At 36.2% G+C, this 19,794-nt stretch overlaps 1 protein-coding gene across 1 annotated transcript; it reads right to left on the bottom strand.

The window, feature by feature from the left end:
* Window positions 1-333: 333 nt before the first annotated feature.
* Window positions 334-6,543, bottom strand: LOC125646813 (putative beta-hexosaminidase). Its single transcript, XM_048873357.2, has 9 exons — window positions 6,332-6,543; window positions 4,912-5,607; window positions 4,333-4,754; window positions 3,323-4,108; window positions 2,912-3,158; window positions 2,023-2,350; window positions 1,692-1,844; window positions 1,549-1,594; window positions 334-1,396 (listed from the first exon to the last, which is right to left on the bottom strand). The coding sequence occupies exons 1-9, from the start codon at window positions 6,399-6,401 to the stop codon at window positions 1,055-1,057; spliced, it is 3,090 nt and encodes a 1,029-aa protein (XP_048729314.1). The 5' UTR covers window positions 6,402-6,543; the 3' UTR covers window positions 334-1,054.
* Between the last annotated feature and the right edge of the window lie 13,251 nt (window positions 6,544-19,794).

The raw sequence follows: 19,794 nt of genomic DNA, 5'->3' as shown, positions 1-19,794 counted from the left end.
GAGAAAACGCTGTCGAACGAATTAATCACTAAAATAAATCGTTTTACACAAATACATTGTATGTACAGTTTTAACCACATCAAAATGTTCTCACTCCATGTGTGTTGACATCTGAAAGGGTCACATGACTGTCTGTAGATGGCTAAAACCAAACACTTTCGTTAAAATAGTTATGATATAAGCCATGTTGGATATCCTTATCAACACATAAATGCAACACGTCATCCAGTGGACTAGATTTGTTGAAAAATCGGACCACAGTTTTAGAAAGGTGAAGATAACAAACAGTGATCAATCTCATAAATCCATAAGCAATACAAAATAGGCAATACCTCCCATTTCCAAATTTTATTTCAATCATTATTGAATAACGCACCACAAACGTGCGCGTGTCACTGGATGATGTCATGTTTAACATAACTGAGCTTTCATGAGATCACACATAACTTGTATGCAATAGTTCAACAGTTTGTATAAGCATATAAAAATTAGAATCCAACATACTATCAACATATAGGTCTACAACTACCACACTCTGTCAGGAAACTGACGAATATAGCACCGACAGTGAATCACATAATGTTCAGAGTCTCAAATAAGTATGGAGAGAAATTGATTGACTATAACGTGAGCGATTTTCGTTTGCATTTGTAGAAAAGACACGTATTCCCATTCTCATTATCTAAATATGAATATTAGGGACCACAAGCTAGTTATACATACTTGAGTATAGATACATTGTCGTGCTACATTAGTCTAAGAACATATGGCATTAGTGTGGAATACTTAATTCAAAACAGAGTCAATTTAGCATGAAGGATAAAATAGAAAAACTGAAACAGATTTTCAAGTAGAACTATTGTGTAATTACACAAGAAAAAAGTCAAATCGCCATATAAAATTTTACAAGGTGTAAAAATATTTAAATCGTGCAAAAGTCACACGAGAGGGTTTTAAAAAAATTCCACATTAGTATTCGATCATGGATTCTTGAATGTAAACAGTGGTACCATTGGAAATATCCAGCTTATGCAATTATGCAAACATGACTAACTTATCCCGTCATCCTTTGCTGTTGTGCCCTTCCTCCCAGTCCCGCTCCTCTCTGGACACCAGCTTGGCGGTTTTGACCTACTTGACCTCTACCTTGTTGCGCAGTACTTGCACCTTGACGGCGTTGCTGTCCTTGTTGCTGTCCTTGTTGCTGTGCTTGTTGTTGTGCTTGTAGTTGTGCTTGCTGTTGTTGTAATAATGCTTGTTGCTGTCTAGCTATCAAGGCTTGCTGAGCCAAGTATGCTTGTTGCTGTTGACGCCTGACAGCCTCTTGTTCTCTGCGAATGGCGTCGGCTCTTTGCTGTATATGATCACTGACATGTTCGTAAGGTGTTTTATCAAGCTGTAAAGAGTTAAATATGAATTTCAATATGCATTATACCTTCTTTATTATTTTTTTTTTCATTTTGTACAAAAAGAAATTGCTGCCATGCTTATAGAAATTAATGTATAATTGTATGAAACATGTACGTAATGATCTGCAGATATACTTACATTGGCATCAAATCTTTGTTCTTGACAATCAAAAAGAGATCTATACCTGATGAACAGATAGAAATAATGAAATTAGTTCAAATCGATCTCATATACTTATTCCCGAGAATTGAAACTTTTTAAATGAATTTTCCTTCACTTACTTTGGCAAATGATACATGCATTTGATCGTCACATTTTTATTGGGTACAGTTGTCAGTGCTTCATATTGTCCTAAATCGTTCTTGGCGAATAGTAACATGTTCGGGTACATACAGGAGGATTGTAATTTCGAAACTGCGCCTTCCTTAACAACCCTAAAGAAGAATTCAAAAAGACCAATAACATATTGTCACAGTATCTTTCTACCTATATATAGATACATTTCACTGTTAGTGCTTTATATATATATATATATATATATATATATATATATATATATATATCATTATTATTGCTATTGTCAATACTATCATTTATAAATAATTTGCATACCTTGCTCCTGGGGCTGAACAGAACACTGGGAGTCTCTTAAAGGCCAATCTCACGACCTCCCTCGCACCAACAATGTTTCTGAATCGTTGGTAGTCTTTCTCCTGTTCGGCAAAATCCACGTCCAGGATTGGTGTGGGGGGAGTTAAGGGTGGTAATTGGGGTTGACGCTGTCCCGTTGGGGGTTGGTAAGGTGTTGCTCCCTTAAAAGATTCCTCCCATTTAGCCTCAGTCCAAGACCGTTCGGCGAAGGCCATAAGACGGGGACTAAGAAGCTGAATAGCAGTGTCGATATCGGGTAACTTGCGGGAATCAATAGTAGCTAAAGTACCTGTCAAGAAAAAAAAATATGGATATTAACATAATTTAATATAATATTGTAATAAATACATATTTTACCATATATATATATATATATATATATATATATATATATATATATTAAAAGAAATAGAATAAACAGTACACAAAGTTAAAAATTTAACGCAAGCGCTTTCATTTTATAATCCTCAGGCGTTACATTTTGTGTACTGTTTATTCTATTTCTTTTAATATTTTATACCAGAAACTGTGATTTTTTTTAAAAACACAATTTGGATATATATATATATATATATATATATAGATATATATATTTATATATGAACACGGAAAACGTTCTTAAAGCTTAAGTCCTTTTATTCTTATTCTTCGGACGCTTTTTTTCAATTATTAAAAAACATTAGTAACGTATTACGATTTATGAAAATTTTCTGTGTTTTTATTTATTTCTTACCACTGACCGAGATACAATATATTGAACACATTCACAAACCAATTCCAAAATGTATTTGTGGTTTTCCAACTCTAATTTGAAGAAATTCTTAAATGACTTGATTATATAAATGTTTACCATCAAAACCAGATATGCCCTCTGAAAAGGGTTCACACAAAGGATCTGTAAGGCAGCCGTGTTTGGTAACTTCGTTGGCTATTTGTTCGGGGGCGAGATTGAGGTTACAACATCTGCTGTTGGGGGCCCAAGAGAATGCTTCTCTTAAACTCACGTTTCTGGTAGCGACGCTGTAATCTCCGGGCGCGTTAGGATCAGGTTCGTATGCTGTATCGAACTTGGTTTTATGTGGAGGAGACACTAAAACCTAAATAAAAACGAACATTAGTTGGAAAACTTAAAATAATCTCAAACCGGAAAATGTTGAGTCTGATGAACCTTATTTTGATATTGAGGGCGCTAAAATGAGGGAGAAAAAGTTTGTCACACTCAAGCACACATAATTATGTAATGACGTTTAGATTGTGTTACCTTGTAGCCGTTGTTCTTCAAAAGTTGGGCGCGCTGAGAGTAAACCTCCATTGGTACATTTGGTGTTGCAGGTGGATTAAATCGCATATAGTCATCATTGATGGCATAAGCGCTTATATTTGGGTATCGTTTGCTCTTGTCCATAACTGTCATTCTGGACACGTGACTGTTATCAGGGAAGCCAGTGAAGAAATCTACTGTTCCACTCAAATCAACCTTCGCTCCCTCGAATATGTCCCCAATATTTTTCAGGAATTCAGCTTTAATAAATGTTAGGTGTGAACGAGCTGCCTGGAGTTCTGTTGCGTTTCTGGGAGGATTCGGGAAACAGTGCTTGGAGGTCATCATTTGTTCAGTGTTGAAGTCAGATCCAAAGTGCAATCTATTGAACCGTATTCCTGCACGTGCATACAAATCAGTGAAGTTTCCCAACATGTACCTCACAAAGTCAAGTGTCTCGGGTCTACATGGATTAATGGCACTGTCTTTTCCAGGATATCTACCAGACATTCTCAAATCTGCAACTTCTGTAGGATCAAACAAGCTTATTCCCTCATTGTTTTGCTGTATGGCTCGGTGCATACCCACCACCACTGCACGTGCATCATCGCCTACGTTAATCGATGGAACTATCATGATGTTGCGCTTTGCTGCATATTTCAAGAGGTTTTGGAATTGACTGGGTGTCAGATATCCGTTTCCTTTACCAGTTCCGTCTGGTTTGGATCCAAGTTGGGTAAATAAACACCTCTGCTCTTCTCTGTCATGACACCTTTTTCCAGCGATCTAAAATATAACGATCAAATACAAACATCGAAGTGAAGCTCCTCCTACAGCTTTTTGGCGCTATGAACAAAATTAAGGAATTGTAATTTCACTTAAATAGCGCCTCATTTGCACTTATTGTGAATATTTAATGCTCCAAACAAAGTGATGGAATGAATATCTGTCGGGTTGACAATTTTTAATGTTTGGATGATCCTGTTAATAAACATTAGCTTATAGCATACCTCAGCGACTCCAAATCCAATATCCAATCGAAGTCCATGGTTGTTCCAGATTTGCAAATACAGACGGTTAAGCTTGTAATAGGCCATCAAATCAATAATCCTTTTTATTTCAGAGGGTTTATAAAAGTTGGATGCTATGTCCAGTTTTAGAGCCCTTTCTGAAAATCTTGGACCATCCTTAATTGTTTGTCGAGAGACTTTCCCCCAGGCCTGCAGGGAAGTAAGTGTGTGGATGCCATTGATAACTCCATTATAGGAGGCGCCATTGATTTCAATTTTGTTCGGATTTATCTTTAATTCGTAAGCTTCGTCACTAAAGGGTCCATATTCATTTGTAGGAAAGTACGATGCCGGCTTCAGGTTGAGTTCTATAGTCTTTGGATTGGATGGAGCCACATCATCTGTCTTAATATTAGTTTCAGCTAAAAATAGAATAACACACTTGGGAGTTAAAATACGCAATTTTGTTTGCCTTGTGATCAATTTAGAAATTTCATTACATCTAATTTACGACAGACTTAATGTTAAGAATATACAATTTATGTACAAATATGGAATTCATTCAAACATTTTACGTACATGCCAGATATTTCTTTGCAGCCGCTAGCGCCCTGTGTTTGGTGGAAATCTTCCAAACTCCAGGTGTTTTAATGTCGATGTTTGCGGCTGCATTAACGATTGTTTGGACTCTAGGTTTCGGTATTACACCGTTCGAGGTTCCGGTGTTATTGAAAGGTACAGTATTGTTCTGCCTATCCTGTGGTTCCAAAGGCACACTGTCCAAGTCGTCTGTTCTACGTAACTGATTGAGGGGAGTTTCAAAGTCTGCCACAAAGTCTCGGTTTTGGGTGTCTGGTATCACTTTGTAATTGGAGGCATCATCGACAATATACCAGTTTCTGAATGCGTCATGTTTAGAAACACTAAATGGTGAGAAGTATAAAGTGATGTTTTTGGATTCTTGTGGCTTAATGGCAGCATTGATCGCCTTCATTTCGTACATACAACCATGGATAAAATGGAAAATATATCCGTCTATCAACAAAGATCCCCCGTAAGGCGCAGATTCGTATTTACCAAGTTCCTCTTGATAGCTGACAGGGAACAAGAAATTGTCATGACAGAAAAATATGGAGTATCCTGAACTTGGTAACTCGGTGTTTCCTTTGTTCTTTAAAGTAAGTATGGCTACGGATTGGGGGACTCGACCCACCACTGCAAAGTTTGTACGCACAGCATATTTCACTCCCAGGTTGTTGGCAATTTTATTCGCCACTGTTAAGAGAAGAAACAAAAGGATATTGTAATTGATTTGGCGACTGAATGCTAAAACTGAATAACACATTTTACTTATGTTTTCGTGTGCTTAAATCATGGTATGAGACATTTTTACACAGACAATTCCAAGAAAAAGAAGGGGGAAAGGCAAGTTTTACAAAAAAATGACCTCTTGCCCCAATTTGTTTTCTGTGGAAGAAAGGACACGACTAAACAATTACGTGGGCCAGCCCGTCGTAGCGTGACCGTTATACCGTTCCTTGATATATAATGTATGTTAGATCATTTCCGTTATGTCATAGTACGTTATCTAATGATTAATGAATAAAACTAATTTATTTCGTTAAATTTCAAGGAAATATGGACAGGAAAGTTCAGAAGATTGAAAACTACAGAACGGCTAAATTTCAGTCATTTGAAGTAATAAGTAGTCAGTGACAGACTTCAAAGAAAAGTCCGTGAAAAGATTAAAATATATATAAATAAGTCAAGTTGATCATACTCTAATTATTTAAATATGGTATCGTGTATATATATATATATATATATATATATATATATATATATATATATATATTTCGCCTGGTCCGGCGGACTCTTGACATATGCCCATAAACGTAAAAAGTACGAATTCATTGATGCAGCAAATATACAAAAAACTAAATAGAATAACAAGCCGCTTAATTCCCCTCTTTCTCAAAATATGGCGATGTTTACTTACACTTTTGACCATAGGCATATTGAAAGCAAAGAATAATTCCCACCAACCCTCCTACGGATAATTTCCACATCTCCAGTGCTAGTCTTTCACGTAAAGAAAAAAGCACCGACAAGGTTTTAAATAGGCTTTGTTCAGTGGGCCCCCATCAAGGAAAATTCCATAATCAACAGGTCCCGAATGTTTTGCTTGGTGGTGACAATGACTATGAATACGGCTGTACAGTTGATTCACATTATCATTGTCAATATCACATTTTAATGTCTAATCACATACTATTATCATTGAAAGATAAAATTCCCCGTGGTGTACCTCTCATTGCTATAAATATTCTCCTTACGTCTCTTGTCGTACAGATGACAAATTGCAATTTAGGTAATGAATTGTTTTGAACACGTTGATTGGAGTCCGTCTTCGCTATTACGCCAAAATGCATTGAACTTTTGACTTATAGAAGAATATTACGTGTATTTATGACTAATAAGTTAGAAATATCAGTATTATGAAATCCAGCTTCTAATCATTCATCATTAAGAAAGATATTATTCAAAGCTATTGTAACCATTGTGATTCAATTGTAATCATGATATAAATTATAGACTTTGTGATTTATGTGTAATTTTGATATGTAGTATAATTATACTACAGTGATTTACGCACGATTATATCTAGGAGCATACTTTGTGATTGACATGTTTGTATAATGATGATATTTGGTATTATTCGCTGTGATTTACGTATAATATTTATATTTACTATTACTGGACATTAACCCGTGCATGATTGGGTGGATATAAGATAATTATTGTGAATTTGGAAGTAAAAATCAGACATTCAAGTGTTGAAGCCTTAATTGAATAAAAGTAGAAAGTACGTGTACTGTTATTCATTACGTTGGGGTTTGTTGTGATTGTGTTGAGAAGATGTGTACTGAATAACACATAATTGTGATGTCTCCATATATGTGAAATACATGTAGTTTTGAAATTTTATTAAGTTATCCTTTCAAATTAAGACCTATCTTCAAATTAATGAACATATCTCTAAACAATTAAAGATAGTTTAATTAACTTCAATAAATAAATGATTCAATTCGATTAGAAATAGGTAAACAAAAACCCATGTTTAATAAAATTTGACCCTCTCTTTCACTGATTTAGAGATACTTCAAGATAGTGTCGAACATTTGAGAAAATTGAGTTTAGAAATAGGCTATATGTTTTATAACATTTGAACTTATTTTTGATTAATTAGATCAATCTTAAAATAATTGAACATAGATGTTAGTGTATATCTATATAAGAGAAGCGTCTAACATGTGCATTTTGATTGATATGTTGAACTTTAATAAGATGAGAATACTGTAAAGACACAGTATGCACGGTGGCGAATCACGTGACTTTGACATGATCAATTAGAAAATGGAAAAATGCCGACGAAAGCCAACACAAGGGAAAATTTTAAGGGGTAGATCTACGTGCGATAGAAGCAGAAAACACAGACAAAGGTTTCTGTTTTCAGTAAAAACAAAAACAAAAAAAAAACTTTCCCAACCGCCACAAAACAAAATAGAAACCGTCAGAAACAGTTTGCAAGATGTGCAAATCTAGGCCTCGTAAGATGAGATTAATGTATATTTCTTACTCTGGACACATCATGTGAATATATTTGGTACCTTTTGGTTTGTATGGCTTAATTCTTCCGTCCGAGTTTTCCTAATGGAATGAGAGTACCCAGCCCCCGGATGCGTAATCCGCACACAGTTTACCCAAAATAAACGCCTAGGTGTTGCATGACTGGCTAATATCAAGAGTGAAATTATTTGGAATTGAAAGAATTATCATAAAAGTTTAAATTGATTGTCGGGATAAAAAAAAACCATCGTACAAAATCGAGAGATGGCTCAGGAAATTACCATGGTAGGGATGTGTTCGAAATGTAATGCACTGCAAATCGTTGTGTTGTAAAATAGTACAAATATGATCTATAAAAGCAACTGGAACCTATATAATTTTTTGCAGTTTTTTTTATTAGTACTTGGAATCCGAATAAACTTAGTGAGAACGTCAAAGGCAATAGGAAATGAATTGGTACTCTTTTTCCTGTAGCGCACGCGCTGATTATGAAATTCAAGTTATCTCTGTTCTAAATTCCGAATTGTTTTGTTCATTTTCGCCTATAATAGATAAAAAGAAGTTCAAATATGAAAACTACAATAAGGTAAATATGAAAACTAAAATAAGGTACAGTGTTTGTTATATCAAAAGCAAAAGACAGCTCTTTCTTAGAAGCAAAGAAAGCTCTTTCCCAATTATCCGGCATTAAAGGACAAAAATGGAGTCCATAATTATTATATAGTAATGTAGATATATCTAGGAGTGTATCCATACAATTTTTAAAGGGGGCGTTGCAACCAAACAAAAGTTGTACCTTTTCCGTCCCCTAAAAGCAGAGGGGATTAAAGACCCCAAAATGTCAACTCAAAAAAATGACCATCTTTGTAAACAAAAGGCCCACAGGCCTTAACGGTCACATCTACACAGTATGTCCATATTAGATACAAGAGGCCCGCAGGCTTTAACGGTCACCTGAGAACCATAGCCTATACAAAGACCTGTCAGGGAGTTTTATAAGCTTCATTATGGAGTCTTTTGTGCACAGATTTAAGATCCTTCTAAATATGCATACAATTCCCATTCAATTACAATAGAAGGAAGGGTGAAGTTTGAAGCATTTAAATCAGCTTATTCACACACACCCTCGATAATTACATCTGTAATTTTTGTAGACAGCTTTATCTTCTCCTCTAAATATGTATCCATCTTTAATTCAACACCAGAACAAAAGATTATTTCTTAAGCATTTATATAAGCTATAGATAAACTCGTCTCCAGCATGCTGTACACAGACCTAAATTCCAGAGTGATCTGTGGATCAAACCTCTCAGAAGAGTTCAAACTGAAGACGGGTGTAACACAGGGATATCTCCTCAGCCCTCTTCTCTTCATCCTGCATTGATTGGATCATGCGAGATACCACCAAAACAAGCGGACGGAAATCAGTTGGACTTTAGCAGAAATACTGGAAGACCTGGATTTTGCAGATGATATAGCACTGCTATCCCACCGACACTGTGACATACAAGGAAAAAAACCCAGCTTGTAATAACAGCAGGAAAAATTGGCCTGAAAATCAATAACACCAAAACTAAGATCATGAACGTCAACACTAAATCAAATGAACCCATCAACCTAAATCGTACAAAAATTGAAGAAGTCACATACATGTACTTTGTAAACCTAGGAAGTATTATCATCACAGATGGGGACTCCGAGGCAGATGTACTAGCTCGGATTTCTAAAGCCACAGGAGCGAATGCTGCACTGCGAAACATCTGGAGGTCAACAAAGATCAGCACAAACATCAAAATTAGGATTTTTAAGAGTAATGTGCTTGGGGTCCTCCTGTGTGGTGTTGAATCTTGGAAAGTAACAAAAGCCATCTCAAAAAAGCTAGATGCCTTCCAGACCTGTTGTCTTCGCCATCTTCTGGCCAAATACTACACCGAATGAAGAGTGTACCCAAGGACTAACACCACCCCTCTATCACAGGAAATAAGAAAGAGAAAATGGCTGTGGATAGGGCACATATGTAGAAGGCACCCGACCTCCATCCCAAGGGTTGCATTGAGATGGACACCACCCGGTAAGAGAAAGAGAGGAAGAACAAAATAGATCTGGAGGAGATCGGTAGAGAAAGAAATGAAAGAGAATAACTGGACATGGAGTAAGGTCCAGAGATGGACACAACACAGACCAGCATGGAAGTCTCTGATGACGGCCTTATGTGCTGACCAGCACGAAGAGGATTAGGTAAGTAATATATATATGCTATGACCATCCCCTCCCCCTGGAATCAGTATCCCTGCCCCATAAATCATGAAATTTTAAATTTAAGTCGACAATCTTTATCATCTTTTTAAATATGTAGTCAGTTTCTATTTCAGCAGAAGTAAAAAATCTAAACAAATCAATCGTGTGTGAGAGAAAGAGAGAATGACGAAGAGGGGTAAAACAAGTTTTAGATAAAATACTTCCAGTTCAAAAATGTGTAAACCTTTTCTTCTTCAGTTTCATTTATAATAAATACACATAGCATGATCACAGTTTATTGTTACACATCTACAATACACAGTGAATTAGAACACATAACTAACATAATATGGCCAAGTTAGCCCCCCCCCCCCCCCCTCCACCACCACCAAGTCTCAACTGACCTGACCATGAATATTGTCATATATTATACACAAAATAATTGTCACAATACATAAGATAAAAGGAGATTTCTGCAGTGGAAGCAGAGAAAAAGATTTTCTAAGATATGATACATTCTCACTATATAGCCATACTGGCACCGCTCTAAATCTGAACCCCTGACCCGACCAGGGGCAACGTATATCACAATTTAAGCACGTGTAGGTCAAGGCTTCATGGACATTATAGCCCTGACCCGACCAGGGGCACGTGTAGGTTAGCTTTATGGACATTATAGCCATTCATTCAGTTTATCCTCCACTACTGTGGTAGTAAAGAAAAGGATTTTGTCTAAGATTTAATGCACTGTAAATGTGTATGGCCATGTTGGCCTAATCACAGAGCCTAAACCTTTAACCCAGGTGTCATGGTGATCACATCTTACATGTAGGTAGAGGGTCTCATGGACATCAATCATAATTATGCAATTAGTTTTTCTCATACATATGTGGGAGAGAGAAGATTTTATAAGATTTAAGACATATCACTATATGACCATACTGGCCTCACCCTAGGGCGTGAACCCCTGACCCAGAGGTCATAAATTTCATACTTTATTTAGGGAAAGCTTCATGAATATCATAATCATGCATTTAGTTTTTCTCACACATGTCTGAAAGTAGAAAGGAAAATTTCTCTAAGATTTAATACATGTACATTATTACAAGAGAGTCGAATTGATCCCACCCCAAGGGCTTAGGCCCCTAACCAAGGGGCCATGATTTTCATAATTTAGGTAAAGATAACTATGCAATTGGTTTTTCTCCCACATGTGAGGGAACAGTGAAGATTTATGAAAATTTAATATTTAATTGCAGTTCTTGGTCCTACCCATGAGGCCCTTAGGGAGCTAAGATAATAAATTTCACAACTTACATTGCTCTCATCACAAAGAAGCTTCACAGAGAAGTGGTGACAATTATCCTTGTGGTTTTCGAGAAGTTAGAAATGTAAACTTGTTAACGGACGTCCGACGAAGATCAACGACAATAGGTCACATGAGTCACTCAGGTGACCTAAACATGTTCAACCGAAGGAGGTTGCAACCCCCATTACCCCACTCTAGATCCACCACTAAGTATCTTGTGATTTAAAGTGATAGGGACATGTACCGGTATCTGAATTATGAAGACATGGGGTAATTTGTGTCATCGGTGAATATATCATAACACGTCTCTGATATCATGAACATTCATTTCTATAATCACCAGTGTTTTGTCTAATCTTTTAGTTCACATAGGAACTAAGCTAACATCACAAAGAAAGGTTCTTAGATTGTGTGGGGTTTTCTCTCTCTTATTTTACATTATACAAATGTAAGAAATAAATGTCCAAGTTGTTCGCATTAAACAATAAGAAAATGGGACACTAGCTGTATGGTCGTTGATATACATATATAATACAAAAACCTAGGCATTCATACACTAAAGTCATAGGATACCCAACATTTTGGACGCGTCAAATGATGTAGTATTTTGCACAGAGGTTAAGCCCATTTTGACCCGAAATTCCTCGTAACCATAAAGAAAGAAAGGGATCGAACTTTGACTTCGATTAAAAAACCTATCCATTCTCATCAAACGCCTAAAAAATCCAATAATCGTTTTAAAATGCGTAATCTACAGGTCGTCACACATAGAGTAATGTCTTAACTACATGTATGCCGAATTCCAGGTCACAGTGTCTTAAAATAGTAGATATATATACAGCATCATTTTCCAGATTTCGACCGTTTATTTTCACTCGGGTCATGTCTAGGTCATTCGAAGTGTTTTCCCCTATCATAGCATCGACATCAAGACAATTGGGACATATCTCGCATCTGTTGGTATTTAACATCAAATCTAAGCTACATACTTACTCATTTCTCGATTGTACGATAATCGTCTGAGTATCTTTGCCAAGTATAAGCATCTTTTGTGTCTCTATTCTACGAAGCTAGAACTTAAATTGACACTCTGGTATTTGAGAGGAGAGGCACAGATCAAAAGGTATGTATTTGGTACAACTGCTGCAATTTCTAGTAGTATTCTATCAAGAATGTTAAACATCGGGAAGGTCTATAAAAATGCAATTATGCTTCAATAAGTTCACTTTTCACATTCTGAGAATTAAAAAATTAACAATCAGACGTGATGATCATTATTTCAAATGTTTCTGCCTTGCAAAATCATAACCCAGGCAAACATCTCAAATATGTTATTTTACATGCAAAGGTGAAGATAGCGAACAGTGATCAATCTCATAATTCTCATAAGGAATACAACATTAAGAGTTGGGCAAACGCGGACCCCTGGACATATCAGAAGTGCATAGGAGAAGTAAGCATCCTCTATCGACCGGTCACACCCGCCGCGAGCCCTATATCTCGATTAGGTAAACGGAGTACTCGACCGTCAAAACCAGTGTGTAAAGAACGGCCTGAATCACGTAAGACAGCAGTTGACCCAGTGAAAGGTTGTATTGCAAACTAGATTGTTATAACGACCATAAAATTTGCTAAATGCAAAACTTTAAAGGAAACTCTTCAAACCCCTATAACATCAACTTGTTTGTCAGTAGCCTGTCTCGATTTAATAAATGATTATACGCAGAACAGGCTCTTGCGTGTCGAATCAGTTGAGATATATAATGGAATATTATTACATGAATATGGGAAGTTGACAATGGAGAAGCTGAAGTCATCCCGTTTGTCATAAAGTGATATAGTTAGTTTGCCGTTAAGATCTATTTTCAATAAAATATCTAAGTATGAAGCAGAAGTGGACGACTCTGTTGTGTCTTTTATTTCGAGCTCACAGGGACATATCGAATCGACATATGAATGAAAATGATTATTGTTATTAGATAAAACGTCCTCAATGTATCTAAATGTCTATTTGAAGGCAACAGCAAGAGATTTTTTCTTCTGACGTAGAAGTTTTTGAATAATTTCAGCTTCATAAGAAAATAGATACAGGTCAGCCAGAAAAGGAGCACAATTCGTGCCCATGGGAATTCCAACAGACAGACTGTTGGAAGACCTGATCACCAAAGACTACGAAAATATTGTCAATTAGGAACTTCCGCATATTTTTTTTATTTCAACTTCAGAGTACTTGAGCGTGGAATCACGGAATTAGAGTGGTGTTTAACAAAGTAATTTTTGGGAAGACTGATCACTAGATATGAATTTTTCCGTTTTCCATTTTTGTTCAAGAAGCAACTGTCTATGAAGTCAAAAGTCCAGTCTTTAATTTATCGTGAGGAATAGTCGTGTAAAGTGTTGAAAAGTCGTACGTTTTGATTTTGTTGATTTGAGAAAAGTTTTGCGCTTTCAGATTTACTACAAGTTCTCTAGAATTTTTTAGAATCCATCTTTGATTTACACCACTTCTGGCATATGTAGTCGCACAGTACGTTTGAAGTTTCTCCTTCACAGCTGTTAATATTTTTGTGCGGAGCTAAGATAGGGGCTTGGTAGAACATTGACTGGATCCAGCAACGTATTTTTGTAACGGTTTTTATGAAGTTTAGGAACTCGGTATAAGTACGGTAACTCATATTTATCCGATCCATTGACTAGGATATTATATGTGTCTAAAACTGAAGCTTGGTTTTGAAGAATTTCATGTTTTGAAAGCGCAGTTGGAGTATAAGTATGATTACCAAAAGTTTAATTAATGCCAAGTTCGTTTAAAGTACAGTTGTAATAATGAGCCTTACAAACAAAGACAATGTTGTTACAAGCTTTGTCAGCTAGAACCAAAACATATTGCTCATGCTTCCCGTGGGGATCCGGGTAAGAATAGGTCCTTAGTACCCCTTGCTTGTCGTAAGAGGCGACTAAATGGGGCGGTCCTTTGGATCAGACCACAAAAACCGAGGCTCCGTGTCGCAACAGGTGTGCCACGATAAAGATCCCTCCCTGCTCAAAGGCCGTAAGCGCCGAGCATAGGCCTAAATTTTGCAGCCCTTCATTGTCAGTGGTGACATCTCAATATGAGTGAAAGATTCTTGAGAGGGACGTTAAACAATATTCAATCAATCAATCATACTCCTCATGCAACCTATCTAATTCTTTTATCACTTCTGGTTTACTAAACACAGAAGGATAGATGGTACGTATACTTTTGTTTTGATATGTCTAATGCGGGATTTTAATATTCCTCTATACGGTTGATCCATTCTGACAAGGTATCAAGTTCTTTTTGTTCATATTTAGCCCATCATCTTGCATAATCTTCGACAGAATTCATAATAGAGATGAAGTTCTGTGATGTTATAAATATTCATAATAGAGACGAAGTTCTGTGATATTATAAATATTCATAATAGAGATGAAGTTCAGTGATATCATAAATATTCATAATAGAGACGAAGTTCTGTGATATTATAAATATTCATAATAGAGATGAAGTTCAGTGATATCATAAATATTCATGATAGAGATGAAGTTCTGTGATATTATAAATATTCATGATAGAGATGAAGTTCTGTGATATTATAAATATTCATGATAGAGACGAAGTTCTGTGATATTATAAATATCGCAGCAATTTTGATAATATGTGGTGTACACCTTCCTAAAGATCAAAGAAGAAGAAAAAAAGCGGTCGGTCATGGGATGAATATATAATAAACATTAAATCAAAAGAAGAAAACCCACAAAATTAAATTTCAACGCAAGCGCTTTCATTTTAAAAAACCCCAATCCGTGCAGAAAAATGTTCCCACTCGTGCGCGGCGATAAGCTTAGATCTTGGTTGCGTTCAAGCTCGTAGCAGCTAGCCTAGGGGCTAGGTATAGTGGTTGATTTCTGCCATTTTACACTTGATCGTCTTTTTGTTATTTCGAGGCGAAATGACAACAAAACGATATTTAGCAACTTTTCGACCCGAGATAACGAAAAGACGACAAAATGATATTATTAGCTATTTTTCACCTCAAAATAACGAAAACACAACACCTTGTAAAATGGCACAAATCAGCCATCATACCTAGCCCCTAGGCTAGCCGCTACGATCTTGAACGCAGCCCAGCTCTCAGTCCGCCCATTGCTTTGTGACGTCAAATGTTTTGACTGCAACAGATGAACATCACGAATGTTGTACATTTCACTTCCTGCCACTTTTTGTTCGTCAGACAGTATTATGAATATACCTCAGTGTAAATTTGATTTCCCATCAATTCCTAGAAATTCATGGGAATCTAAACTCTGATGTAATTGTTATATAACTCGCAAGGATCAGCCTGGGGCAACTGGATAATGCCGTCCCTATGACCCTGAACTTTTCTACCATTTTGCATTGGCTTATAACGTCACATAAATGGCGAAAGTCATGCACATAGTCAGATAGAAAAAATACATCTCTAGCTTTAAGCACAGATGCTTGTGGACAGGACTTCCGGTACCCCCCTTCTTGTATTTTTAAATGTTCAATTCCTTGAGTATTTCGGACGTATTTTTGATAAAATATGTGACTTCAGAGTTTATATATTTCAATGGAATACACAAATCTCGCATAGAAACCGTTTTTAAAAATGTCATATCACCGATCATAATATATGACATTTTTAAAAACGGTTTCTATGCGAGATTTGTGTATTCCACCTGTGGCTTTAAGAGGTATTTCTCAAAGTTAGAGAGAGAGAGAGAGAGAGAGAGAGAGAGAGAGAGAGAGAGAGAGAGCAGTGGCGCCCGCCCGCCCCCCCCCCCCAATAAATTTTCAAATTTAAGGTAAATCGTGGTATCTTGTTTAGGAAAATGTACTAAACAATAAAAGAAGCAATATTTTTTCCCCACCCGGAGAAATAAATGACAAAATCTTTTGATTTCTTGAATTACTTTATTGGGAGAGCTTAATTTTTTCCAAAAACCCTTAAAATTTGCGTCATTTTACTAATTTCACCTTATTAGAAATGATAGAAAATAGTACAAATGACTTAAATAGACATATTTCAAGTCCTATAAAATCTGTAAAATCCATGAGCTTCCTCAGACCCCCTGCCTCATAAAGTGGCGCCCCCCCCCCCCCCCCCCCGTAACCGCAATTCCTGGATCCGCCCCTGGAGAGAGAGAGAGAGAGAGAGAGAGAGAGAGAGAGAGAGAGAGAGAGAGAGAGAGAGAGAGATCTTCTGTAAGTTTGTAAGATATATCTTTTTAACTTTGCGAGATATCTCTTTTACCTCGTTACATCCAGAAAGAGATATCACTTTACGGCAAGGAGATATTTCTAAAGGTTAGGAGATATATATATCTAATTTAAAGAGATATCTTTCTAGGTGAGAGATAATTCTGATTAGCTTTAAGAGATAGCTCTCTCCGTTAAAGAGATATATTTTTAAGTTAAAGAGATATCTAAGTTAAAGAGATATCTCTTTCTTACATATGGATTGTAAAATGGCCTGGCAGACGTCTGTGTACTGGTGAAACGACGGAATGCTCAGGGGGCCTAAGCTAATATCTTCTCATGTACAAACGGATTAATGCAAGGTGAGCGGCTGTCCCCTTTTTTGTTTTCTATCTATTTGAGTGATTTTGAGAATGAACTCTTTAATAGCTTATGTGACAGCATTATTTTCGCTAATGTACGCTGATGTACGCTGGTGTACGCTAATGTACGCTGATGATACTGTACTCTTCTGGATCAGCTGCAGGTTTACAAAACATCTTAAATACTTTATCAGTGTGTTGTAACGAATGGGACCTAAAAGTTAACATTAAAAAAAAAAGTTCTTGTCTTCCGTAACGGAGGGAAAATAAATGCCTCCAGCAGATAGTTTTGCAATGGTAGCGAACTAGAAGCTGGTGACAGCTTTAATTATCTTGGTCTTACTTTAAATTTTAGTGGTAAATTTATAAATTCCCAGTGTATTATCGCTGAACAGGGTAGAAAATGTATGTGCCATATTCTTCTTGTAATAATCTGTCATTTAATATCGTAAGTAAACTTCATGTATTTGATATTTATGTTTCAAGTGTTTTGAATTATGGTGAAACCCAGGTAACGACGTTGAAAAGGTGCATGTAGACATTTGTAAGCGAATTTTACATGTAACGAAGTGCACCCCAAGTTATATGGTTTACTTGATCGTGTGCCAATGAATAATTCACATATGATAAAAATGGTTAAATATTGGTTGAAATTTATCAAAACAAAAAAATGTATTTTTCAATCCATATACGATGACATGTTAATTTGTGATCACAAGACAAGCATTTGGCGTTGTCAGCTTAAGCGTTTATTATTGTCGAAAGGATTTGGTGATGTATGGTTTAACCACTATGTTAATAATGAAATTTTATTTCTAGAATGTCTCAAACAGCGTTTAACTGACTTCATGCAGTCACGTAATGGATTTTTTGACAAATCACCCATCTATATTCTGTAGAAACACCTTATTGATGATGTTACCGTTCACTTTTACTTGACGAAATCCATTCCCGAAAATTATATCAGTCTTTTAGCAAAATTCTGATTGTCTGCTCATCAGCTTAGAATAGAACATGGTGGATGTAATGGCACTGCAAGACAAGATTGATTGTATGCATTTTGAAATTTAAACGAAATCAAGGATGAATATCATTTTATTTTGATATGCCCATTGTACAAAAATATCAGATCTGCATGTATTAGAAAGTAGTATTGGTCCCATGCTTCTATGTTTAAACTGGTACAACTGATGTCAATTCAAAATAGAAAACTACTCTGCTGTAATCTGGGTAAATTTGTAGAAAGTGCTTTACTCTTACAATCTAGCCAAAATCCAATATATATGTTATTTATACTTTACTTATAACTGTTTATGTATGTACATCTAATATTCACTCCACTTTTCATATTTGTTTTTGTTTGTATGTATTATTATAATGCTGATGAGCCGCAAGGCTTAATTAAAGCCAATAAATAATACATTACAAAAAATAAAAAGGTTAATTTTTCTAAATTGGTTTTTGAATATCACAGAAAATAAACGGAATATTTGGACGAAATTTTATGACAATGTGGATGAGTTATATGCTAAGAATTCATATAAATTGCCTTATCTAATCATTCTTACTCGCCGAACTTGAGTACCCAGTAATAAGGATTACGAAATAATTTTGATGCAAAGCATACAATCGACTGCTAAAGTTTTAAGCGTTCTAAACTATTTCCAAAGAAATGTACATTGCCAATATTTGTCAGTTCTTTCCCCTATTTCAAACATAGGTGGCGCAAGACTCGTTTACGTCCTTGTTGACTTCTGGTGTACATGAGATTTATGAGAGAGTGTAAGGTTTTTGTTGGGTAGGCTTCCCGAGAAATGAACCGTAATCTGCCATTTTTACTAAATATTCAATAACTTTCTAATCTAAAAGTGTCCTTCCGACGCTCTCTTAAAATGGAGGTTAGAAAAGCCTTGGACGTAAACAGGCGCCACTTGTAATCAAGTGCGAGTAAATTAAAGTTTTATTTGCCAATACTTGGAAACGCATATCAAGTTGCCTTTATATCTTACACACTGTCATTACAGGGAATATTTCTTGCGAAAACTTCGTAAAAAAATCGTAGATTAATATCTGATTGACGAGGAATAAAAATGAAACATATCAATAACAGCATTGTATTGATTTTTTTAAAAAGTATTTTATCAAAAACTCTTATTGTTATTAATAAGGAATTGTTCCACCGAAACTGTAAAAAATAATTTCTCATTTTCCCATACGCACTTCCTAACACAGCTACAGATCAGCCGTTATCAAGGGTCCCTATACATTCGGAGGACCCATGAGTCAGATACTTATTCTAAAGTTTATTTATTTGATATCAACAGGTTATCCTATTTGTTAAAGTGTACATTTCCCTCTCTATCGTTCAACAAATATACATCACTTGATGCAAATCACGCATCGGAGAAAGAGATCATCTATCCCCATAAAGAGATTGGTCTACCGCGCTCTGTACATGGTTTTCTTACGAAGGTAAGGACGTGCGAGTCTCGTCCACTCCACGCTAATCGCTCATGGCCATATAAATAGCGATCGTTAGGCGACTATCTAAATTTATTCAACAAAATTGTCTAGGTCGGCTGGCTCGTCACCTCTTTAGCTAGTCCTGTGCAACTCCCTCTGGCATACAATCCTCAAGAAGATCGTCCCCCGACTATAATCCGTCGGCGATCGACTCA

The sequence above is a fragment of the Ostrea edulis genome, chromosome 6, assembly GCF_947568905.1.
Source record: "Ostrea edulis chromosome 6, xbOstEdul1.1, whole genome shotgun sequence".
Taxonomy (NCBI): Eukaryota; Metazoa; Mollusca; class Bivalvia; order Ostreida; family Ostreidae; genus Ostrea; species Ostrea edulis.
Note: the sequence above shows the minus strand (reverse complement) of the source record. Positions and strands in the feature narration are given on the sequence as shown.